Raw genomic sequence first — 24,941 nt, 5'->3', positions numbered from 1 at the left:
TGACGAAATCTAAGCCTATCATCCTCAATGCACCATTAATTCTTTACTCTTGACAATAATCCTTCCTATTGGACTATGTAGGCTATACTATATATGTGTATGGCTATAGACCCTTGACCATCACAGAGGTTTGGGGGATTGTAACTCATATAACAAGCAAAAGAGAGCCAACCTAATCTTTATGGTTGTATGTTTAGAAGATTTTATTTATTCATTTATTAGTCAGTGAGAGAGAGAGTACACACAAGCAGGCAGAGTGGCAGGCAGAGGCAACGAGAGAAGCAAAAGGAGCCCGATGTGGGACTCGATCCCAGGACCCTGGGATCATGACCTGAGCCGAAGGCAGCGGCTTAACCAACTGAGCCACCCAGGCGTCCCTATGGTTGTATGTTTAAAAAAAAAAAATAATAATAATAATAAGGATGACCCCCCCCTTCCTCTGTTTAGGCTATTAAAGTTAATTTGCATTCTCTAAACAATCATTGTTTGGAGAAGAGACATCCAGTAAACAGTTTATCAAAAAGTAAATACAGTGAGCATATTAAAAAATTAGCTATATTCCTGCTATTTGTGGGTCTTCTCAAAGCTCCCTTTATTTGGTCTGAGCACATGCGTGTGCTTCTAAGCCTTCTCTTAGATAACAATAATATGCCTGCTACACCCTTCCTACCAAGCTGGCAAACTCCTATCAAATAGCTCTGAAATTTCACCTCTGCCTCCATAAACACTTCTCATATTGACAAGAAAAGGCGAAAACACCCACTAACTTCAGTGCATATAAAATCACCACATGGCTTCCACACCCAGGTGAAATTCACCGACTTCCTGAAAAATACCAACCAACCAAAAAATCTCAAATGATCCATTTAAAACTAGGCAAAGTACCTGAACAGACATTCTCCAAAGATATATAAATGGCCAATAAACATATGAAAAGATGCTGGACATCACTAATCATTAAATGTAATGAAAACTACACCTCCTCACTCATTAGGATGACTACTAAAAAAACCAAAAACAAACAAAAAAACAACACAACAGAAAAAAACACATGTTGCCAAGGATGTGGAGAACCTGGAACCCTGTATAATGCTGGTGGGAATTTAAAATGGCTCATCCACTATGGAAAACGGTATAGTATGGTGGGTCTTCAAAAAATTAATCACAGAACTACCATATGAGGGACACCTGGGTGGCTCAGGTTAGGCGTCTGCCTTCAGTTCAGGTCATGATCTCAAGGTCCTGGGATTGAGTTCTGCACCCGGCTCCCAGCTCAACAGAGAGCCTGCTTCTCCCTCTGACTGCCATTCCCCCTACTTGTGTTCTCTGACCCAAAAAAAGAAGAAATGAAAAAGACCTACCATATGATCGAGCAATTCCACACACCCAAAAGAACTGAAAGCAGGGAGAGCTGACCCATGATCTCAGCAGTGCTATTCACAACAGTCAAAAGATGGAAGCAACCTAAGTGTCCATGATGGATGAATAAACTATTATACACACACAGACCAACAATATTATTCAGCCTTAAAAAGGAAGGAAATCCCGACACATGCTACAACATGAATGAAACTTGAGGGCATCATGTTAAGGAATTAAGCCAGTCAAAAAGGACAAATAGCATACAATTCCACTTACATGAGGTAAAACAGTTAAACTCAGAGAAAGAAAGTAGAATGGGTTGTCAAGGCCTGGGGGATGAATGGAGGAATGGAGGAGTGGAGAGTTATTATTTAATGGGTACACAGGTTCAGTTTTACAAGATAAAGAATTCTGTGAACGCTACAGTGGTTATGGCAGCACAACAATGTGTACAAAATCAATGTCACTGAACTATACACTTAAAACAGTTTTGTACGTGGGGCGCCTGGGTGGCTCAGTGGGTTAAAGCCTCTGCCTTCGGCTCGGGTGGTGATCCTAGGGTCCTGGGATCGAGCCCCAGTCGGGCTCTCTGCTTAGCGGGGGGCCTGCTTCCTCCTCTCTCTCTGCCTGCCTCTCTGCCTACTTGTGATCTCTGTCAAATAAATAAATAAAATCTTAAAAAAAAAAAAGTTTTGTACGTATCTTTTAAAAACAACAGAAAATTATGAAAGTTAAAGAATTAGAGTCATTTGCACTGTTTTCCACTGCTATTTCATCCACTTTATGAGGGAAAAACGATGTCTAGACCTCAGTCTCTGCTCTGAGATGCAAACATATTTGTAAAAATTCAACTACCTTTTTTCTTTAAAAGACTGCATTTTAAAATTTCTAATTTGAAGAGAATTAGCTTTGTAACAGAAGCATGAAAAAAATTTCGATACCATCTACTTTAAAGAGAACAACCTGGGGCACCTGGGTGGCTCAGCTGGTTAAATAACTGCCTTTCAACTCTCGGATCCCACACATACGTGCCACATGACACTGAAGATGTCCGAGATCATGAAGAGCTGACAAGTAGGGATGGCTTTATAAGAGAACTAGAACCCCAGGCTAGGCACAGAAGATGCAAGCTGATTAGAGAAGTATGAAGGAAGAAAATATTGTAAGGAGAAAGCTAGAAACAGCAAAGGCTAGGAAGAATAAGCAAAGACAGAAGAATAAGCGTGGAATGTAAGAAAGATTATTTGTCTAGAGTTTATGTTCTGGGCAATGGTAGAAAATAAGCTATGATCTTAATGCCTTTAAAAATAGTTGATTACAAAACAATGATTATAAAACCATGTTACTTTATCAGTTGAGTTTCTGGAATAGGAGAAAGTCCTGGCGGTAGTTGATTAGCATCTATTCTATCTATTAATCTGCCTTGAGAACATCTCAGACACTATACACTGGGCAGCTCTTTAATGAGAATCTGTACAAAACCCCAGAATTTCTTCATTTTCTTCTAAAGCCAAATACAAGTAAATTCTGGTTATACTTATTTTGGAAGCAACTCTTTCCTGTTAGCTTAAAGAAACTAAGATGATTCTATGAATCTGACAAATCTAAAAATAAAAACAAATGCACTCCTCCACGAATTACACGAAATCATTACAACCTGTCAGATCTTCCATTCCTCTGCTCAAAAGCCTCAGGCAGAGATAAAGTGAAATCCTCCTAATAGCCTAAAAGTTCCTGGTTGTTCTGGTGTTCCCGCCCCCAGGTCTTCCCTGACCTTATCTCCTATTCCTCCTCCTCTGCTCACAATGCTCCAAAGCACACTGCTCTTCTATTCCTCTTAACAGGCCACTGTCCTCTACAAGGTCTTTACACTTGGTGTTCCCTCTGCCTGGACTGTTCCTTTCCCCTGATACTTGGTGGGTTCACTCCCTCACCCCCTTCTAGGCTGCTTAAATATCAGCTGGTCTGTAAATACCACCCTGCCTGCCCTATTTCAAAATGCAATACCTTCCCATCCCTCTTTTTTTTTTTTAAACCTAAGTCAGTAATCACCTTCTAACATACAGTATAATTTATTATCTCTTTCCCCAAAAAGAAAGTAAGTTTCAGGAGGGCAGGGGTCACAGACATAGAACGGTGCTGGGGAACAGGCACACAGCAGACCTCAACAAAAAAATTCCTCGAATGAACTGTAGATCAGACCATATAATGCCCCTTCTAGGTAAAAGAAAATACAACATACTTTTTTTCCCATCGCTGAAAATCTTAAAGTTAATTTTTGTATAAAATACATATTGCTCACCTCCTATGTGCCAGAACTGGGCTTGGCTCTGCAAAGTTAGAGCAGATTAAGACATAAACTCTGCCCTTTAGAAGCTCTAGGGTGCGCGTATGGAGAATACACACAGAAACATCATTTACAAAACACAATATACAGTCAAAGGAAATTGAATGACCACCTAAAGGAGTGAGGAGCAAAGAGGGAATGCTTCACTAAGGTGATGTGGAAAGCTGTAATTCTCCAAAACTCTCAACCAGCACAACAGTTCCTCCTTATGTTACTGGTGCGTATGCTTGCAACTCCATATAAATTATTTACACGCATCAGACAGGCTCTTAAATAGGCCGCAAAAGTTTGTGCGACAATAATGATGTACTCAAGGTTGCACAAAGATCACTGACTACGTTTATACTGCCTTTCGATTTGGGAACTTTTACCTATCGGGTCCCCTGATTTGGAGGCTTGCATCTGCCAAATACTGCCGACTTCGGTCAGAACCCTCCTTATGGATATTCCTACTCGGAGCCCAGCACCCTGCAAATCCCTTTCATAGCAGGGCGAGCGGGCGCCGCCTCCGGAAAGCCGCCAACTGGGCCACAATGAGAGTTACGGGAGAAGCGGGAGTCGTGGGAGGGCGACGAGGTTGGGTAAGACCCTTGGAGGCCTCTGCCTCGCACACCCACCCCTCCCAGCCCCCTGCGCCGCCGGTGCCCCGAGGCTCCGCAGGCTCTTTTGTTAAGCGAGGCCGAGGTTCCTTGGTCCTCGCTAGGCCCCGCAGTTGCCTCCATTGGCCCCAAGGGGTAGCGACCCCGAGCCCAGGCCCACGTCGCACAGACCTGCCGCTGTGGCTGCAGCGGCAGCTGATACCACCGCCGACGCGGAGAGAATCCCACGGCCAGAGTACGCGCGGTCCAGGCCGCGTCCGCCGCGCTCCTTCCTCTCCGCCCCCTTCGCCGCCGCCGCCGCTGCTTCTCGGCCCGTTGCTGACCGGGGGGGAGGGGAACGCAAAGCTGACATGCGCAGTGCAGAGAGCGCGGGCCGAAGGGCGGGGCCTGGGGGCTACGGCTCCCGGAAGGTGCCGCGGGCTCCGGACCTTAAAGCTCCATAACGCCTCACAGACCACTCAGCGGACACTGCTGTTGGGGCGTGCTCGTAGCCCAGGAGGTCGGCCTAGGGGGTGAAGAAAGCGTAGCAATGACAGCCGCCTAGAAATCCCAAGAAAAGGGCTTGGGCGGAAGCCACATATACGTAAAATTGTGGACTCCTTAAACTCTGGTCCTTTGCAAATACGACCTAGGCAACATTTCTCCGCTTGCCTCTGGCCACGTGGTCTCACAGAGCATGGCCACTTTTAGCTTCCGGAGCACCAGTTTAGAGTGGTGATAACTTGACTGAACCCTAGTGGAGAGGGCTGGGATCGGTGTGGACAGTTCCGGCCAAGGGGCCAGGATTATGTAATTTTCCCAGCAGCCCCACCTTGCCTCCGCTGGGCGGGGGAGGAGGAGGTCTCGCGCGGTTCCCGAGGCCGCGGCCCGCCCCCTCACCGCCCTCCACCGCGCGCAAGCGCGGACAGTCCGCACGCATTCTACGTAACGGATGGCGGAGACTACGTGAAGAGTGGCTCAGCGTGACTGAGCTACCTGGTCCGGCTGCGTGCTAGAGAGATCGGGGGCAGTGAAATCGCGGTGACCGATTAGGTGGCAGCCGGTCCGAGAAGCGGCGGCTGCAGGAGCGCTGGGCCGGGTTCTAGCAGCAGTTCAGGTACGAAACGGGCCATGACGCGTTAGTCGGTGGGGGCCCAGCCAGGCCGAGCAGCGACTTTTAAGTTGCGTGGCCTAGCCAGGTCCCGTTTCCCACCCAGCCCCACGAAGTCAGGCCCGGGGTGACACGGATCGCGCCTTCTCACCTTTCCTGGCCTCCTTAAAAACAGAAAACAAATTTCGTCCACCCCAAGGCCCATTTTCTCTTGGTCTTCGGGGTTGGGGTGATTTTGACGTTTTTGAGAACTTGCCTGCAGAGCTACGGGCAAATGCCAGCTAGAAGGGCAAAGTTACAGGAAGCTACAGGGTGCAACAGGAAGAATGGAGTATAACCGATAGGATGAATTGATTCTCCATGGTGGGAAAGACTAGACCCCAGTGGCTTAAAAGAAGCAACAACCTCTGGCTAGTTTTCTCTGAAGGTTTCTGACATAAGCCGGTTTTTATCCGAAGGGTGTAAGGAGACAGGGAAATGTCTACATGTTTTCCAAAAGTCTGGTAGTCTGGTAGTTGTCAGAAAGGCCTAACCTAAAATGACAAGGGGGACGCCTGGGTGGCTCAGTGTGTTAAGCGGCTGCCTTCGGCTCAGGTCAGGATCCCAGCATCCTGGGATCGAGTCCCACATTGGGCTCCTTGCTCTGCCTGTGCGCTCGCTCTCTCTCTGACAAATAAATCTTTAAAAAAAAAATAATAAAATGACAACAAGGAATGATTTCCCCCACTTATTCCTCTTCAGATTTTTAAGTACAGACCCAGTTACCCCGAGACCACCCAGTGAGCTAGGGAGATAACTAAACCAGACCTGTTAGTGCTTGTGTTCCCTGCCCCAGGTCTCTCAGGACTGGGAGGCCTGGCAGGGAGTTGTGCCTTTGAAAAATGAGATGACAGGTGCAGCAGAGAAACTTCTCAGAAGGAAGGCCAAGATATAAGTGGCTTGGATAACTTTAACCTAAATAACCTTGAAGAAGCCGTGTTACAGTGCTGAGTTATCTTAGAAATGTTTCTATGGTGTGAACATTCTAACTGGAAGTTATGATTTGAAATGATGACTTTTTGGTAGTTATTCAAGTTGTCTGTGCCAATGTTAATCTTTATTTGCTTCTATTTGAAAAAGTATAAGATTGAGACCTGGACAGGGAAGCACTAAGAGTTAAGTTTTTTAAACCTTAAAGGGTGTTTATAGGCACAGGGCTTGAAGGAAGTAAGGAGAACTAATATTTATTGAATGCCTTCTATATGCGGGGCACATATCTCCTCTAATACCAGCTACAGCCTTATGAGGCAAATAGTGAATAGGTATGTGGGGAACAGGGAATTTTAAGTAATTAGTACAAGATCATATGGCTCTTAAATGGTACCGCTGATGTTTTAAACCAAATGTAACTCAACCAAAGTGTGTGCTCTTTTTCATATTTCCTCTACTTTTGACTATAATAAAAGATTGTTAAAGGAACTAGAGATATTTGGAGACATACCACAAACCTCTTTAAGGTTAGTGTTAACCTGGTGCTAACCTCCAAGACCAGATATTGGAAAGGATATGCCGTTGGCCTGTCCTTTATGGCATTTCTCACATTATTTGTGCCTTTCAAATTTTATTAATTTTGTTCAATTTTAAGTATATTTCTTTCTTTCATTTTTAGATTTATTTACTTATTTGAGAGAGAGAGAGCATGAGCAGGGGGCGGGGCAGGGGGAGAAGCAGACTCCCCACTGAGCAGGGAGCCCAGTCCCTGGGACCATGACCTGAGCAGAAGGCAGACACTTAACCAACTGAGCCAGGTGCCCCTAATTTTAAGTATGTTTCTTGATCAGCCATGGATTGCAAGGTATTGGGCAATAGCCTTTGATAGTGAACTGATTCCTTTAAGAGTCTACAGTGTTGTAAATATGAGATACAGAATACTCACTATCCCAGAGCACCTTGAAGGAGTAGTGCTCACTCCCTTTACCACCCACTCGCCTCACTCAACTCCCTGCATTCTGGCTTCCATCTTGACCACTTCCTTGCAGTTGCCAATAATGATTTTGTTACAAGTATTTGGAAATTTCTGGTCCATATTTTGCTTGAACTTTCTGCAGCAATTGAAACTGAGTTCTTTTCCTTCTTAGAAATATGCTTCTCCTTTGACTTCTATGATACCACTTTGATGAGAGTCCCTTCTTTTTTTTTCTTTTTTCTTTTTTCTTTTTTTTTTGTGATGAGAACTTTTTAACATCTACTCTTTTTTTAAATTTTTAAAAAATATTTTATTTATTTGACAGAGAGAGAGAGAGAGAGTACAAGCATACAGAGCAGCAGGCAGAGGGAGAGGGATCAGCATGCTCCCCGCCAAGCAGAAACCCTGACACGGGACTCGATCCCAGGACCCTGGGATCATGACCTGAGCCAAAGGCAGACCCTTAACTGACTGAGCCACCCAGGTGCCCCTCTTTTTTTTTTTTTTTCTAACCATTCCTTCTTAGTTTCCCATTCCAGTTCTTCCCATTATGCCCACCTCTTAGCTGTTATGATTTGTTTCAAGAGTTTTGGTGTTTGTTTTTTAACCTAATTCTTAATACTCTCTGGGGATCTCACCTATTCTGGCATCATCTCTGTTTCCATCTTAGTTAGGCTTCTGTCCTGAACTCCAGACTTCTGTTTCTAAATACTTCTTTTCTCCCTCTGTAAAATAGGTAATAATTCCTTTTTATAGGGAGTTTGTGAAAATCAAGAAGTAAATGTTGATCATCTAACATACTACCTGAAAACACTCCAAACTTTTCAACAGGTACTAAATTTAATTTATTCCCCCCACCCACAATTTTCCTCCTTTGTTCTTTATCTCAAGGATGACTTTGTTTAGTTATGAATCAAGCCAAAACTTAGAATCACCCAGATCTTCCTTTCCCACATTCCTATATCCAGTCACTTTATGCTGACCAATATAATTCTTAGTATCTGTCAAGTTGTTTTCCTGTTCATCCCCAATAGCACTGCCAGCTCAGCCTTGTTTTATCTCTTATCTAACTATCTCAGCCACTTTTATTTTTCCTGCCTCAGGTACATTCCACCTGAAGCCCAGTTCACCTTACATATGAGCTGTCAGGGTTAATTTGCAAATCTGAAAGTGCCACTCTCTTACCTAAACTCTTAGTTGATTCTAAGCACCCAAACTTCTTTGTGTGGTATTTAAGTAAGGATCGCATGATCTGGCTCTTGCTTGCCTTCCTAGCCTAATTTCCCTGACTTGGATCTATAAACCCAATGCTCCATTTTACCAGACTTCTAAGATACCAGGGCTCTGTGCTATAGCTATCCCGTAGTCTGCAGCACCTCTTCTTGAGCACAGGAACCATGCTTTTATTTCTTATTTTTTATTTTTAAAGATTTCATTTGGGGCGCCTGGGTGGCTCAGTGGGTTAAGCCTCTACCTTCGGCTCAGGTCATGATCTCAGCGTCCTGGATCTAGCCGCACATCAGGCTCTCTGCTCAGTGAGGAGCCTGTTTCCCCTCTCTCTCTGCCTACTTGTGATCTTTGTCTCTGTCAAATAAATAAATAAATAAAAATCTTCAAAAAAAAAAAGATTTTATTTATGTGTGAGAGAGAGAGCGAGAGAGTGTGCACGTGCACATAAGCAGGGGGAGTGCCAGGCAGAGGGGGAGGCAAGCTCCCCGCTGAGCAAGGAGCCAGATGTGGTACTCAATCCGAGGACTCTGGGATCATGACCTGAGCCAAAGGCAGATGCTTAACCAACTGAGTCACCCAGGTGTCCCTTATTTTATTTTTTTAAAGAACTTTTTACAAAAGCACATCATAGAAAAATTAAAAAGTAAAGGCAAAATACCCATTATCTTACCATACAAAATAACTACTTATATATAGATAAACATCTTTCTAAACCTTTTCGGTGTTGTGTAATTGCTTCTAAAACAAGAGGGGTTCTTAATTCATTTGTAACAATTTTTTTTTTAAGATTTTATTTATTTATTAGTCAGAGAGAGAGAGAGAGCGAGCACAGGCAGACAGAGTAGCAGGCAGAGGCAGAGGGTGAAGCAGGCTCCCTGCCGAGCAAGGAGCCTGATGTGGGACTCGATCCCAGGGCGCTGGGATCATGACCCGAGCTGAAGGCAGCCGCTCAACCAACTGAGCCACCCAGGCGTCCCCATTTGTAACAATTTTTAATGGACAAAAAATAAATTTGTTTTTTGTATGTACCCACAGTTTAACCCCACAGTTTGAAATTTTTTACTATCACAAGTAATACTTTTAGTAACACATCTTGAAGTATCATGCAAATTTATGATATTTTCCTTCTCTTGGCATAGTATTTGATGTGGTGATGTGTTCAGTGAGGGTACATTTGATTAGATATGGTAGGATCATCTTATGGAAAGCAGCGAGAGCCAGAAGAGTTTATAATATTTTGTAGGAATTGGTTAGCCTTTCGTGTTTATTGAATTCTTATGTAACAAAAGTTGCGTTTTAGAAAGGCAGTGTGTTTTTTGGGGAAGAGAAGTAGGGAATAGGGAGAGAATTGGGATGGGGAGACCATTTAGGAGAACACTGATTCTTCAGCAGGTGTTGATAACTTGGATTGTCATGGTGGCTTTGGGAACCAAACAAGGAAATACAAGGATTTGATGTCTGATTAGATATGGAGGAGAAAAGGAAATGAGAAAGTAGATATCTTGCTCTTTTCAACAAGTAAGACTGGAAAAATGGGATTGATGTTAACATAGAGATAGAGAAATTTAGTTATCTGTTAATTTTGAGATGATTGTAGGGCGATGGTTAGCAGACTGTAGCCTGAAAGACAGACTTTCTTTGTATAGCATATGAACTAAGAATGGTTTTTACATTTTTAAAGGGTTGTTTTAAAAAAGAACGTGTAATGGAGAACAGTATGTTGTACACAAAGCCTAAAATATTTATTATTTGACCCTATTCAGAAAAAGTGTGTAGAGCACAGAAATGGACATGTCTGTTACACAACTGGTGCTCTAAGGCTGGTGTTTAGATGAGAGGGGAGGACTAGAAATACAGCCTAAATAGATTTGATGGTTTAACTCTAAGTACTCTTCAAACTCTAGATCACATGTACTCCCTTTTTTGATAAAGTCTTAACCTGTTTGGTATGATGATTTCATTGTCATCTATGTTTTCAAATCATTTGGCACATTTTTGTCACAGATCTGATTTCATTATATTTGTTGGTTCAGAAACTTGTTTAGATCGTGGAATACCTAGTGTTCTTTTCAGAAAGCTGTGAAATGCTAATGTATTTAATTCCATCATGTATACTAGGAACAATTTTGTTAGAAAAAAATTACTACTACTAATTTAAGTGATGTGAAATCACAGCCACTGGCCTACATTTGAGAAGCAGGTTGAGAAGTGGTTCATAGTAGGGATTCTGCAGGAATAACTGGGATCAAATCATAGCTCTGTGCCACTTGGTATCTGTATTACTTAGCATCTCTGTGCTTCATTTTACTTATCTGTGAAACGGAGATGTTAATGCTACTTTTCTCAGAGGGTTGTTATGAGGATTAAGTTAGTGGCTTTTTATAAAGCCTTTAGGATAGGGCCTAGAACTTTTGTATCTTAAATGTTTGCTTTGGTGATGATGATGTTCATATATCACACACAAAGTTGACCTAAGGATGAAAGGCTTTTTCTATTCACAAATTACTGCTAATAGATAATAGTTGCATTTCGTTCTTAGTTCATTATACTACTTCCCAGTTCCTAAATGCTTAGGATTAATACATAGTGTTAATGGAAATCAACCTAAAGGAACATGTGGGTGGCTCAGTCAGTTAAGCATCTGCCTTCGGCTCCAGTCACGATCCCAGGATCCTGGGATCAAGTCCCACATTGGGTTCCTTGCTCCATGGGGAGCCTGCTTTTCTCTCTGCCTGTTGCTCCCCCTGCTTGTGCGCACGCTCACTCTCTCTGACAAATAAATAAAATCTTTAAAAAAAAATCCACAAAAAATAACAATAATTAAAAAAAAGAAATTAAATGACTTGTCCAAGATTTCACAGTTAACTAGTGACAGAGTCCAGACTAGAACCCAGTCCTCTTGCCCCTCACCTCATTGCTCTTTATATAATGCTATCTGAAAGGAATTACATTAAATTTTTAAAAGCAGGAGGGTCACAGATTTATTTTTTAAGTATTTACAAAATTTGATTGGTATATATAGAAGAATGGCTGTCTGTTTAGGGTTTTGGTTTATTTTTTTAACTCATTTTTAGGTGCAATGAAAGCCTTCCTTGCTTTCTGTGTCATCCTTTTGGTGTTCGGGAGTGTCTCTGAAGCCAAGTTTGATGATTTTGAGGATGAGGAAGACATAGTAGAATATGATGATAATGACTTTGCTGAATTCGAGGATGTCACAGAAGATTCTGTTACTGAAAATCCTCAACGGGTGATAACAACGGAAGATGATGAAGACGAGACCACTGTGGAGTTAGAAGGGCAGGATGAAAACCAAGAAGGAGATTTTGAAGATACAGATACCCAGGTGAGGTTCTTTTTCTTGATTTTGGGAAAGTGGAAGGATGGGAAGATTTGTAACAGGCACTTTCTCCAGACATTAAAAGTAACACCCAGATCTAAGGAGATCTTTACTCTCTGCTATCTTCACTTTTGTTCAGTAGGTGGAGTTCTTCTAGATGTTTCGTGGTATGTTCCATCTTTTACATTTATAGAAGAATAAATTGTATTTTTCGTCTCTATGGAGAGCCTGGTTGGAAGGGGTGGAGAATAGATCCTGTGTGTGGGTGGGAATTGTGTCAGAGTTCAAATGCATGGAGAGTTACCATTTGTTACAAACATGGAATATTTCTTTGTTCTGTGCTGCTACTTACATGTTCTGTTTTCCTCTACTAATGTTGCCTACAAAAATGAGATGCAATTGCTGGGCACATTTGTAGGGGAAAACAGATTGTTCCTCGTTTTTGTAGGAGGGCGATACAGAGAGTGAGCCATATGATGATGAAGAATTCGAAGGTTATGAAGACAAACCAGATACTACTTCTAGCAAAAATAAAGACCCAATAACAATTGTTGATGTAGGTATACCGGATTCTGAATTCCAGACTAACCAACAAAATATCTGACTGTTATTAATCCCAGAAATATAATTAGTGACATGTAGCTGGTGTTGATATAATGGTGAGAATTTGACATCAATTCTAATGATAAAACTCCACACGTAGAGAAGCAACTGCTATGTTTTTTTTTCTAGTCTTCTAGTTTTATTTATCAAGGAATGATGAAGAGACTAGAAACTGGGTTTATTTGGTTGGTAGGACTCAGAATCAAGTTTAATGGAAAGGGCTTTCCAGCTTTTCATTCCATTTGATTGTCCTAACATTTCCTTAAAGAATCTTTCAAAAGCTGACCAAATAGGCATATTTTTCAATGTATAACCATATTCAGTGACAGTTACCTAAATTATCCACTTCCCTTATTCCCCTTTATCCCATGAGTTAGACTCCATCCTTCATCCTCACCCAACATTAAGTGGAATGATTGTTCATCTTTAGGTGCCTGCACACCTCCAGAACAGTTGGGAGAGTTATTATCTAGAAATTTTGATGGTAACTGGTCTGCTCGCCTATATCATGAATTATATCATTGGGAAGAATAAAAACAGCCGTCTTGCTCAAGCCTGGTTTAATACTCATAGAGAGCTTTTGGAGAGCAACTTTACCTTAGTAGGTAAGTTAGGCTAATACAAGTCCAGCTGCGTGCCTGATCACCACCTGGTAAGAACTGTTAATTCTCCTCAGTATAAGCATCTAACTGCTTTCATGGACTGCTGAAGAGGATGCTTTTTTTTCCTCTCAGGAAGGATTCCGTTTTTATTAGGTCTCATGTACTGAATTAATTGCATCTATGAAGTAATCTTCTAATTTTTCATTAATCAGTGATTGCCAGTTAGCAGTTATTGATTAACCTCTTCTGATTGGAATGAGATAATCAGTGCTATTAAAACAAGTTGATAGAAGTCTGGCTGGAAAAAAGGAATTTTGACATTTCAGGTAGCTTGATAAATGCTTTCATTTCATCATTTAGAAATTAGAAATCCGTGGGGCGCCTGGGTGGCTCAGTGGGTTAAGCGTCTGCCTTTGGCTCAGTTCATGATCTCAAGGTCCTGGGATCAAGCCCCGCATCGGGCTCTCTGCTCACCGGGGAGCCTGCTTCCCCTCTCTCTCTGCCTACTTGTGATCTCTCTCTCTGTCAAATAAATAAATAAAATCTTAAAAAAAAAAAAAAGAAATTAGAAATCCTTTAGAATTTCCTCACATTCTGGGAACTTTAGTTTTGGATCCACTGAAAAGGTATACACTGAAGGACCTTAGAGGAAGCCCTGTACTTGTGTAGTGTAGGGAGTAAGCTCCTCAGTTTGGCCTTTCACACTTTGTTTACTTTTAGTAAGCAAGTGTCCATCTCAGCTCTTTTTTTTTTTTTTTTAAGATTTATTTATTTATTTATCAGAGAGAGAGAGGAGCGAGAGTGAGCACAAGCAAACAGAGTGGCAGGCAGAGGGAGAAGCAGGCTCCCTGCCGAGCAAGGAGCCCGATGTGGGACTCGATCCCAGGACGCTGGGATCATGACCTGAGCCAAAGACAGCCGCTTAACCAACTGAGCCACCCAGGCGTCCCTCCATCTCAGCTCTTCAGCAGACTGTTTCTGTGTTATGCTAGGTGCTTTGCATACATTGTTTCTTATTTAATCTTTATAACAATACTCTCAATTGGATATAGTTTCTATTTTCTTAAGGAGGAAGGAAAGTCCACAAGTGTTAAAATTTGTCTAAGCTATTAAATGGCAACCATGATATTAGAACCTAGTCTACCTGCTTTTAGTGTCCCTGCTTGCTCTCCACTGTACCAAAGTATTTCAGGGTCCTTTTTGACTTGGAAATTAGGGGGGAAAATGAACAGCCTTTAATGCCTTCCACGACCCCTTATGTGTTTTCATTTGGTGTATTGGTCTGCTTTACCTTGTGTCATTGAACAATTTCTTTTATACACTTAATGAATTAAATGAAGGAAGAAATGATCGGTATTTGAGCCCATTCTAGATCTAAAATACAACTCTTAATAGCACTATTACCATGTTGCTGTTGGAAAACTAAACTTGATTAAAGTTAATCCATAGGAGACACAGGAGGGAGCGGTGAATAGTTCTTATTAATGGTACTTTTTAATTCACTGCATAGGAGTTTTGTTTTGTCTAACCTTTGATAGAGACATTTAAACTGACTTTGCTCCATTGTGTATCTACTTTTGAGAAATTTATATTCCAAACTAATCATCATTAACAAGTAATACTAGTAGAGTCCGTGATTATTTTTTTTAAGATTACATTTTTCAGTAATCTCTACACCCAACGTGGGGCTTGAACACACAATCTGAAGTTCAAGAGTCCCATGCTCTACTAACTCAACTAGCCAGGCACTCCTAGAGTCCATAGTTTTTTGTTGCAGACAAAGAGTATTAAAAGGAATGATGACCATCTATTGTATGTCCAAAGGAGAGTTCTGTAAGATAGTAAAGCCCCCACATTTTCAGCAGATCACATTCAGTGGTTTTACCCCCAGGGGATGATGGAACTAACAAAGAAGCCACAAGCACAGGAAAGCTGAACCAGGAGAACGAGCACATCTATAATCTGTGGTGTTCTGGTCGAGTATGCTGTGAAGGGATGCTTATCCAGCTGAGAGTAAGTATGGAATTTCTGGTACAATGTGTATCTTCCTTAATTGTTTTCCAGTGTGAGTCCAAATCCAAATTCACTGTCTCATCCTTTCTCTTTTAGCTAAAAATAAAATATAAAAATCATCTTTCTATTAATTGGCAAATGTAGATTATATTTCTTAAAATATTCGATTCTCCCTTCACGGTCTTTCCTTTATCGTAAAAAAAGTTGCAACTATTCTTTTGTTTTTTCAGTTCCTCAAGAGACAAGACTTACTGAATGTCCTGGCCCGGATGATGAGACCAGTGAGTGATCAAGTGGTATGTATCCTACCTGCTGGTTTTCTCTGTACAGATTAAATTCTTAACTTCTTAGAGCTTATTCCATTCCTGGATGGATTCTGTTTGAATTTGAAGCAACTTGGGTCCCTTGTCGAAAATGGACCCTTTTCTATTTTGATGGCTTATCTTCTACTTAGTGTACCAACCATGGAGAGTAGGGAACATGTGTTTTTTTGTAGGGAAGGAGATAATACTCTATCACTAGGTGAATTCGCTGAATCAGCCTGGATGGTGGAGGGGAAAATAGTTGTCACAGCTTTGCTCTCACATCTTACTCGTGCCTCGTGAATGCTTTTATCTTTGACAATAAGGTGGGTTTCTTAAATATTTTCTGCTTCAAATAATACATCTTGGGCTGAACGAGTTCAAATCATGATCTGGGGACCTTATTGTTTTGTATATCTTCTTCCCTTTATTTAAATCAACATGTTAATCTGCAAATTATTCCTTTGCCAGAAATGCCAAATCCCCTCCCCTTCATTCATTCAACAAATAATTGTGCTGGCTCCCACTGCTATGAGAAACCAAAATATACTAAAAAATACAGTTTCTTTTATATAAACTAGAAGAAAAGAAATGTCTACATATATGTCAAAATACAAAGTAGTATTTGGTTAACAAATACTGTATTAGTAATATGTAGATACTTAGAAATGTCATTAGATCGAAACTCATGTTATTATTTTAAAGGCCTCATTTTTAGTTGCAAATCTATAACTTTTACTTATTTTAGTTTTTCTAATATGGCCACTGATGGTTGGTTTAATCCACTGATTTTTAAAGCCTCATCAGTTAAGAGTCCTGTCATTCTTTCTCCTACTAGATACCGTCTTATTAGGTAGGAAACGAGGAGATTTTGATATATCTTCAGCTATCCTTTTGTGGAAATTACTCTTTAGAGTGTTGTTTTAATCATTTTGAGTTCTTTCTTGAAGTAGATTTAGTGTCTTTTCTTGAGTCAGCCATTGTTTTATCTCTTATTTTTTCTGCAAAGATAAACAGTCTCAACAAACACGATTCTCTGTATTTTTTAGCCCTTTTTCTGGGTTTTGTGTAGGTGTTTTGTGTAATTTCTGCTCAGTGATGAAAGAGCAGAAAACCTTTCCTTTTAGAGCTGCTATCTTTCCAGGTCTTTGTTATATTTCCCTACTTTAACACTTCCCTCTACATACTGATAATTTTTGACCCAGACATTTTAAGATATAGTTAGGATGACAAATAGCGCTATGTTTTATCATACCAGGTTTATAACTTTATCTCCCTGGTCCAGTGCAGTATATAAAAACTGTTTATCTGTGGTGTTTTCCAACATGAAGAGCCAGTTCTCTGGTTGTCCAGATACCAGCTATGTGTCCAACAATTCATCTGACTTGGAGTTAGTGCCAGACTCCACAGGTTAAAGTCTCAGTTCCACAAGACTGCTCACACCTCAGATGCCACTTGCAGGTCCCAGGCAAGTCTTGTACTTCTGAGATTACTTGGCTATAAATCAAGAGTTCCATGGCCCTTCTTTGGGGTCCAGTAATTTGTTAGAATGGCTCCTAGAACTCAGGAAAACATTTTTATTGACAGGGTACAATTCAGGAATAGCCAAGTGGAAGAGAGGCAAGTTATGGGAGTGGGGGTGGTATGCAAAGGGCTTCCAGGCCCTCTCTGGATACACTGCCCTCCCTGCAAGTCCGAATGTTCAGCAACTTGAATTTCGAGAGCTTGGGGTCCTCTTTTTAAGGTCATTCAGCTTGATGACAGAAGTCAGCTCCCCATGGTTTTAAGTCCCCATTTTCTTACTGTTGCCAACTGGAAACTCTTCAGCTCCTAGAGACCATTCTGAAGTCTTTGCCACGTGGTCTCCATCCCCCACCCACCCCCATAAGCCCTTTCCCAATTCAACTCTTTTCCTCAACTAGGGCGCAGACCCTTTTGAGGGCTTATCTAATTAGGTCATTCCTAGATAAAGTCCCTTTTGACTATCTCAGTGTCATCTGCTCAGCAGCCTTCTGCCACGTGACACAACATAATCACAGGAGTGATAGCCACCACACTCACAGGTTCCTCTCACATTCAAGGAGAGGATGTAGACACCAGGGGGTGGGACTCTCAGGGGTCATCAGAGGACTCTGCCTATCACAGAACCTAACAGGTGAGTTTTCTTGTTGTTTTTAAAGCAAATAAAAGTAACCATGAATGATGAAGACATGGATACCTACGTATTTGCTGTTGGCACTCGGAAAGCCTTGGTGCGACTACAGAAAGAGATGCAGGATCTGGTATGTCTCGTTGTTCCAACTCAAATACATGCAGAACTGTTCCTCCTTATTACATAGGCATTCAGCTCTAAAGCACAGGGTAATTAATCATATCATTTGACTTGTTAAGCACCACTTTGAAATAGGTCAGAACATATTATCTTGAGGAAAAAAAAGTTTGTGCATAATAAAATATCATGTCTTACCTTCAATTACTTCTTCCTCTAGAGTGAGTTTTGTAGTGACAAACCTAAGTCTGGAGCAAAGTATGGACTGCCAGATTCCTTGGCCATCCTGTCAGAGATGGGAGAAGTCACAGAGGGAATGATGGATACAAAGGTAAATGCAGTAGAAGACCTACATTTGCAGACCGTAGCAATTACAGGCACTCCCCCTAAAAGTCACACTGCACAGGGTTCTTCATTTTATGACACTGCTCCATTCCTTTCCCACACAAACATTAAAATACCTTCTTTAAGCAATAGAATAACTTGTCAAAAGAGACAGTTTGATTAGTCAAGTACTTCTCTCTGAATCAAGAGCAATTTATTCCTAGGATTGCTAATGGCTTTCAAGTTTTTCTAAAAGGACTACAGCGTTGATCCTTACCACTATGTCATTGAGTCCATTTTTTCCTAGCTTCAATTAGTGTAGAAGAGGATAAATGTATAGAGAACCATAAACTGTTGGTTATAGAATGGTAACAGCCAGCATATCTTAGCATCACAAAAGTACAGAGTAGCTCAAAAACTTACATTGAACTAATGTAAGTTCAAGGTGATGTGTTTATGAAGAATGCCCTGAAATTATTTTAGGTTTTATTTTTATGTATTCATTCTTGTTTAGAACATTATTTTGAGATATAATTTCAGCTGCTCAATAAGAAGAAATTTGATCATTGGTGTGACTAAAGGTGCTAGTTCCATCGTAGAGAGATCCCTTATCTTATTTAAATTTCATTTTTTAAAAGCTTTAACCTTAATGCTTGTTGTGAAAAATCAAGGAGGATTAAGGAGTGAATATCATTATGAAAAAAGGGAAATGCATCAAACCCTACTTTAAAATTTTTTTTTTCTTTATTTCAGATGGTTCACTTTCTTACACACTATGCTGACAAGATTGAATCCGTTCATTTTTCAGACCAGTTCTCTGGTCCAAAAATTATGCAAGAGTACGTATGAGATAAAAATATTGAAATTAACTGTCCCCACTAGCTTTCTGTGTTGAAACACCTGCAAGGTGCTTCTGCAGTTTTTCTTACCAAATGAGCGAGGGAAGTTGATGACAGGCTTTCTAAGCTTTCCTTCGCTTTGACTGCATGTGTCATGAAGGTAACTGAAAACTTATGGGAGACAAACAGATAAGCCCCCCAGTTTGCAGTGTGTCGCCACATGTATGCACCAGCCACTCAGTGAGGTAGATGAGACTCTTACAGGTTGGCAGATACTAAAGAAAATGCAATTGCTAATCTCTTTGTCCTTTGTAGTCAAAGTTTTTTTTCCCCCTTTTTAATTTATGATACAAATCTGTGATTTTGTTTTATGTTTGACTGCAGATTTCTGCATTTTATTTCATGGCCTTTTTGGCTTCCTTCTTTGAATAGTTGGGTGATTATATTCTTTTCTAGTATATTATCAGATGCTCTCAATGTGCAGAGTTTCTGGCTTTAGAGTAATATTATTTGAGTATTCATATTCAGAGCTTAAATTTGTTGCTTGAAATCTCATCCTATCTCAGGAGCGCATACTTATTTAAGTTTACCCTTGGTGTAGAATTGGTTCTGACCTAAATTTTCGGTTAAGGGTTTCTCTCACATAATCTGTGGAGTTAAATACAGTTAAAAGCCAATCTGGATTTTAGTTGTATGTCAAAATTACTCAGGACCTTATTCCTGTGGATAGTGTTGCATCTTCCTTGCCTTGCTTAATAACAACACTGTGGGCAAAGTATCACGTTGTGACATTCATAAAGCCTTTAATGTGTGAGGGGAGGAGGGAGGGTTGATAGTTAAAGATAACAAAGGAATCTTTGGTGAGTCAGAACTAAATTATATATGCTATAGTAGATCATTTCTAAATTTATTCTGAGCCTGACTCAAAAATAAAGATGCTTCATTATAGGGAGATAGAGTAGGAGTTGGAAATAAAATATAAAAATCCTTCAAAATAAACAAAAATATTTTTAAAAATACAGTCATCATGGGGTGCCTGGGTGGCTCAGTGGGTTAAAGCCGCTACCTTCGGCTCAGGTCATGATCCCAGCATCCTGGGATCGAGCCCCGCATCGGGCTCTCTGCTCAGCAGGGAGCCTGCTTCCTCACTTCTCTCTCTGCCTGCCTCTCTGCCTACTTGTGATCTGTCAAATAAATAAATAAAATCTTTAAAAAAAAAAAAATACAGTCATCATACTTAAATATAGGCTCATTCTGGCTCCCCGGGTGAGAGGAATATATCCTGCCTCGAGAACATCACTGGAGGGGTTCGGGTAGAGGATAAAGATCACTTGGGAATGCATCCATCAGATAAGACAAGTGGACCAGGGACCTGTAAAGCTCCTTCAGGCTCTGAGATTATATGTAACTGTGGATGCCAAGCCAAACACTGTGTGGATTATCTGCAGGAATCTGTTCATCTAAATGAATTGGGTGATAGATGTGAATGGGAAGTATCTCTCTTATGTTCTTTCTAAATAGCCTTTCTTTTATGACAGGGAAGGCCAGCCTTTAAAGCTTCCTGACACTAAGAGGACACTATTGTTTACATTTAATGGTAAGTATTCTGTAGTCTTGCCTGAGTTCTTAATTTTCTGTGAGAGGATCTTAAGGAGAATATTGTTCCTTTATGACAGCCATAAAAAGCTACATTAAAACCCACCCCATGCCTGCCTGCTTGTTGGTTTTGGGGTTTCTTCAATAAGAAATCCTTCTATTTATTTTAATTTCTATTTTCTGCTGCTTTTTAGCTGCCTAAGACACTTGGAGAAAGGAGTCTATTAATACCAAAAAAAGGAGGGGGGGGTTAATTAATTAATTAATTTAAAAAAAGAGTTGGGTGACCCAGAAGGATTAATGCTGCCATTAACTCAATAGGAAAATGGCTTTGTTTTTCAGTGCCTGGCTCAGGTAACACTTACCCAAAGGATATGGAGGCTTTGCTACCCTTGATGAACATGGTGATTTATTCTATTGATAAAGCCAAAAAGTTCCGACTCAACAGAGAAGTAAGACCCACAGCCTTTATTTTAAGTTGGCACCTTTTATTGTTTTCCCACTGGGGGAGTCAGAGAGCAGTGATTTCAGTGATTTTATCTTTGCTAGTTGACCTCAAAGTGCTAAATGGGAATAGTTTTATAAAAGAATACTAAATGGGACTTGGTTCTGTTGGATTGAAATGGATTTCTTACGAATCGTCTTGTTTCTTGGGGAAAAGGGCAAACAGAAAGCAGATAAAAACCGAGCTCGAGTAGAAGAAAACTTCTTGAAGCTGACACATGTGCAAAGACAAGAAGCTGCACAGTCTCGGCGCGAGGAGAAGAAAAGAGCAGAGAAGGAGCGAATCATGAATGAGGAGGATCCTGAGAAACAGCGCAGGCTGGAGGTAAGACCGATGTTTCTTACCCTGCTTAATGGTAAAACTAGGGTTTAGAAGGGCGCCTTCTAATTACGGTAATATAATTACTTCTAATTATGCATCATTGACTGTAAAGGTAATTCTATGTAGGAATGTACACAGGCTTAAAAGTTTAGCATTTTCTCTGCACTTGGGGCATTATTACTTAGTTGGTAGCACTATTAAGAACAATAAATAATCCATCTTACTCAAACCAGGTTAGATGGAGTCTATGATCCTGGAGAATGATAAAAATTATCCTTTCCCCAGCACAATCCCATTTTGAAAGTTCTACTCTTATCTTTCAAGCCAAACACTTAACTGAAAGAAATTAGGAATTTTAATTGAAGCCAGCACATGTGCCCTGTGGTCCAATGCAGCTTGTTTTATAAAATGTTTAATTTGATTATAGAATTAGAGAATCCTAATATTTTTTGTTTATATTTATGCACTGAAGTATTGTGCTGAGGTTTAATATCTACGCTTAAAGAAGAGATGCACCATTAATAGCCTAAACAAACAAAATCTTAAGCTTTTCTGAACTGAAGTACACATCCTTGACAGATACATGTAAATGTTATGATGAAAGTTGGGTTAGTGTTGGTTAGTGTTGGGTTAGGAAAAATCAGAATAACAAAATTGCTTAAATGTAGTGTTTAGGGGCGCCTGGGTGGCTCAGTGGGTTAAAGCCTCTGCCTTCGGCTCAGGTCATGATCCCAGGGTCCTGGGATCGAGCCCCACATCAGGCTCTCTGCTCAGCAGGGAGCCTGCTTCCTCCTGTCTCTCTGCCTGCCTCTTTGCCTACTTGTGATCTCTGTCTGTCGAAATAAATAAATTTAAAAAAAATGTGTTTAGTTTCTTTCTAATTTGAGATTTTAGTTACTGTTACTTCACTTCAAGCTAATTTTCATTAACCAGCATAGATATTAGCAATTTTTATAACTGTCTTTTGGAAAGTTATAGACTATAGACTGGGATTTTGAATAATATAGGCAGTGTTCTAGTTTTGTTTTTTTCTGTGTGTGCTTAGAGCTTAGTTTGGATTCTCTTTCTTTCTCTAGGAAGCTGCCTTGAGACGTGAGCAAAAGAAATTAGAGAAGAAGCAGATGAAAATGAAACAAATCAAAGTGAAAGCCATGTAGAATCATCCCAGAGATCAGAGTCCTGATGCTACCTGTAAGCTCTGAATTCATGGGAAACATAAAAAATACCAGTCCATTTCTCATCTTAAAGGCCAAACACTCCTAAGTGACTAAGAAATCCTTATTTCATCACCTGTTCTGGTTTTGGTTCGGAGTTTTACAGAGGTTATAGATGCAATGGAAGGACTCTGTTTCAGTAATTCTCTTCCAGATAACCAAATTATTTTGATTACTTTATAAAAGGAATGATATATGAATCTGTGTAGTTTTAAAATACTTTTAAAATTATAACATGAATCATCAGTGCTTTTAGTGCTTTGATGTTTGAAGAAATATCATGAAATTTATAGATACATAATTAGATTGTTGCTTTTTGTTTAAACTGGGTAGTTGCAAGGCTATAAAGACTGACTCTAAACCAAGATTCCACAAATAACTATTGGAATTGCACAATACACATTGCTTGGTGTTTTCTTCTGTGTGTACATTAACCTTGTAAAACAGTAAAAATTAGAACACTATATGTGGTATTGAAATTTCAGGGACTCAAAACATAATGTAGTTCAGTGTATGTTTTGTAGGTGGGAGGTGCTGATGACAGTGTTAATAGGGTTTAGGATATTTACACATACATGGAAAATTCTAAGGATAGGTAGTACAGGAGCACAGTTTTTTCCTGAGCTGATACCATGAGCTAATGACAATGTGAATGCTGTATTTAAGTGGTTGTTCGTTTTCCTTGAGTAACAAATGCATGAAAAATTAACTGCTTCACCTAGATCAGATCAGTGGTCTATGTGAAGTTACACATGTTGTTCCTTCTTGGTTGTTGCAAACTATTGGATGTGTTCATAGAGAAGCTCTGTTCTCTGTGTTATGGCCGTGTCCCTTTGCTTTTCCTTCTGCTTTTATTTCTTCCACAGTTGAGGCTAGGTATATTGTTTCAAAGAAATAGCCATGAATATGCATAAATACACTTTTAAAAATGAGCTTTCCTAAACTATTGAGAGTTCTCTCTGCCTCTTGAGGAAGGAACTCTTGGGGGAGAGGCCCATCTATCTGCACGAGCATTTAGCTTGTTCAGATCTCTGCATTTTATAAATGCTTCCTACTTAAGAAAGCATTTTTTAAGTCACTGCTTGTACCAGGTAATTTTTGCTGGGGATGGGAAAAGGTTGGGTTTTTTGGTGGGAGAGGGGTGGGTGGATATTTTTTTGTTGATGCTTTATGTGCCGGTGTGTTCTGAGGCAATAACAAGTTGCTGTGAAAGCAGTATGTGCTGCTGCCTTTGTAACTGCATGGAAACTTTTCACATGGATTTTTCTCTAAGTTAATGCAGAAATGTGTAAACTGGGAGATGCAAATGTAATATTTTTTTTAACAGTTCATGAAATTAAGTTATTAAAATAACAATAACGTAAGATTTAATTACTTTAATGCTATATAATTCTAGAATTAGCCTTGTTTTACAAAGTTTAAAATACATTTTAGAAATCAAAGTTGATATGCTTAGCTATCTTTTGATTATTAAAAGCTTTCTTAAAGTCCCACACATTTGGACCATGGCAGCTAATTTTGTAATTTAAGCATTCATATGAACTACCTATGGACATATATTAAACTAATTGACAAAAATCTCAGAGTGCCGCCTTTACTTTTCTGGGGTTGCCCTTCAAGAGTATAAGCCCAAAGGAATGTTCTTTTTGTTCAAAAGAAGTCAGCGCTGAAATGCTTTTCCTTCAAAGGAGTTGACCTTGATAATAATCCTTTAGTTTGTTACCAGTTATTTTTAGAATGTTTTATATTTTTAGAGGTTTATATATTATTAATGGGCTCTTCCCCAAAGTCTGCCTCCTTAGTTAAGACACCAGTATCTCTCCCATGAATGAGAGGAGAGTATTGTTGACTGTCACACATTGGAAAACCACTAAGCCCTCCTTTTCTGCATTGCATGGGCCCTCAGCAAGGACAAAACAGGCACTGGACTAGAAAATAAAGACCTGGCTGTAGTGCCAGCAAAGTCAATACCAACCCCTTGACTTTGGGCAAGTCACTAAACTCTTTGACTCTCTGTTCTGTTCTTCCTACAAAGTAAGGATAGTAACTGTTTTCTTCCTACCTCACAGGTAGGTTAGCACGAAGAGATATATAATATGTGTGAAATTCTTTCATAAACTACAGTACTTTAAACATGTGAGGTATCATCTGGGACTGTTCTCCAAGTGGTGCATTTTTGCTTTATTCTCTTTTGCTTTCCTTTCACCCAATGGAAACCAAGCAGATCCTTTCAGGGTTCTCTTTATCTGCAAAATGGGACAGGGTACTTTGGAATGTGGGTTGGGGGAATAGTGATACCTTTCTGTTTCCTTAGTAATAGAATCTTTTCCTGTCATGCACTAGAAGTTGAAACTTCTTTAGATGAGACTTAGACCAAAGAAAAACACTGATTGGTATTCTCACTCCCCCGTACAATAGGACTAGGCACATGAAAATTATTTAG

General features: G+C 40.2%; 2 protein-coding genes across 7 annotated transcripts in view; one reads left to right on the top strand and one right to left on the bottom strand.

The window, feature by feature from the left end:
* The window catches only part of DDX42 (DEAD-box helicase 42), a 38,140-nt gene extending 32,533 nt beyond the window's left edge, over positions 1-5,607 (bottom strand). For 3 of the 5 annotated variants that reach the window (XR_013968188.1, XM_080826863.1, XM_080826865.1), the window contains exon 1: positions 4,480-5,002. The gene's annotated coding sequence lies outside the window, so the exon portion shown is untranslated. Of the gene's footprint in view, positions 1-4,479; positions 5,003-5,549 lie in introns of those variants that run through there. The other 2 variants (XM_080826864.1, XM_080826866.1) reach the window with 2 other exon arrangements.
* Positions 5,192-24,072, top strand: CCDC47 (coiled-coil domain containing 47). Of its 2 annotated transcripts, XM_080826870.1 has the most exons (14): positions 5,192-5,404; positions 8,080-8,174; positions 11,648-11,916; positions 12,359-12,466; positions 12,944-13,118; positions 15,007-15,128; positions 15,359-15,424; positions 17,611-17,712; positions 17,920-18,030; positions 18,777-18,862; positions 20,401-20,459; positions 20,801-20,910; positions 21,120-21,287; positions 22,361-24,072. In XM_080826870.1, the coding sequence occupies exons 3-14, from the start codon at positions 11,653-11,655 to the stop codon at positions 22,439-22,441; spliced, it is 1,452 nt and encodes a 483-aa protein (XP_080682996.1). In that variant the 5' UTR covers positions 5,192-5,404; positions 8,080-8,174; positions 11,648-11,652; the 3' UTR covers positions 22,442-24,072. The 2 variants fall into 2 exon arrangements, with proteins under 2 accessions (XP_080682996.1, XP_080682995.1); XM_080826869.1 differs by lacking the exon at positions 8,080-8,174 and having other exon boundaries at positions 5,196-5,404; positions 22,361-24,071.
* Positions 24,073-24,941: the final 869 nt, after the last annotated feature.

Source organism: Martes martes (assembly GCF_963455335.1).
Source record: "Martes martes genome assembly, chromosome: 16".
NCBI lineage: Eukaryota > Metazoa > Chordata > Mammalia > Carnivora > Mustelidae > Martes > Martes martes.
Note: the sequence above shows the minus strand (reverse complement) of the source record. Positions and strands in the feature narration are given on the sequence as shown.

Coding starts and splice junctions, on each gene's coding strand:
- CCDC47 (XM_080826870.1), top strand. CDS start 11,653: ATGAAAGCCTTCCTTGCTTTCTGTGTCATCCTTTTGGTGTTCGGGAGT. Junction 12,467..12,943: donor ACCCAATAACAATTGTTGAT/GTAGGTATACCG, acceptor GTTCATCTTTAG/GTGCCTGCACACCTCCAGAA. Junction 18,031..18,776: donor AGGGAATGATGGATACAAAG/GTAAATGCAGTA, acceptor TCTTTATTTCAG/ATGGTTCACTTTCTTACACA.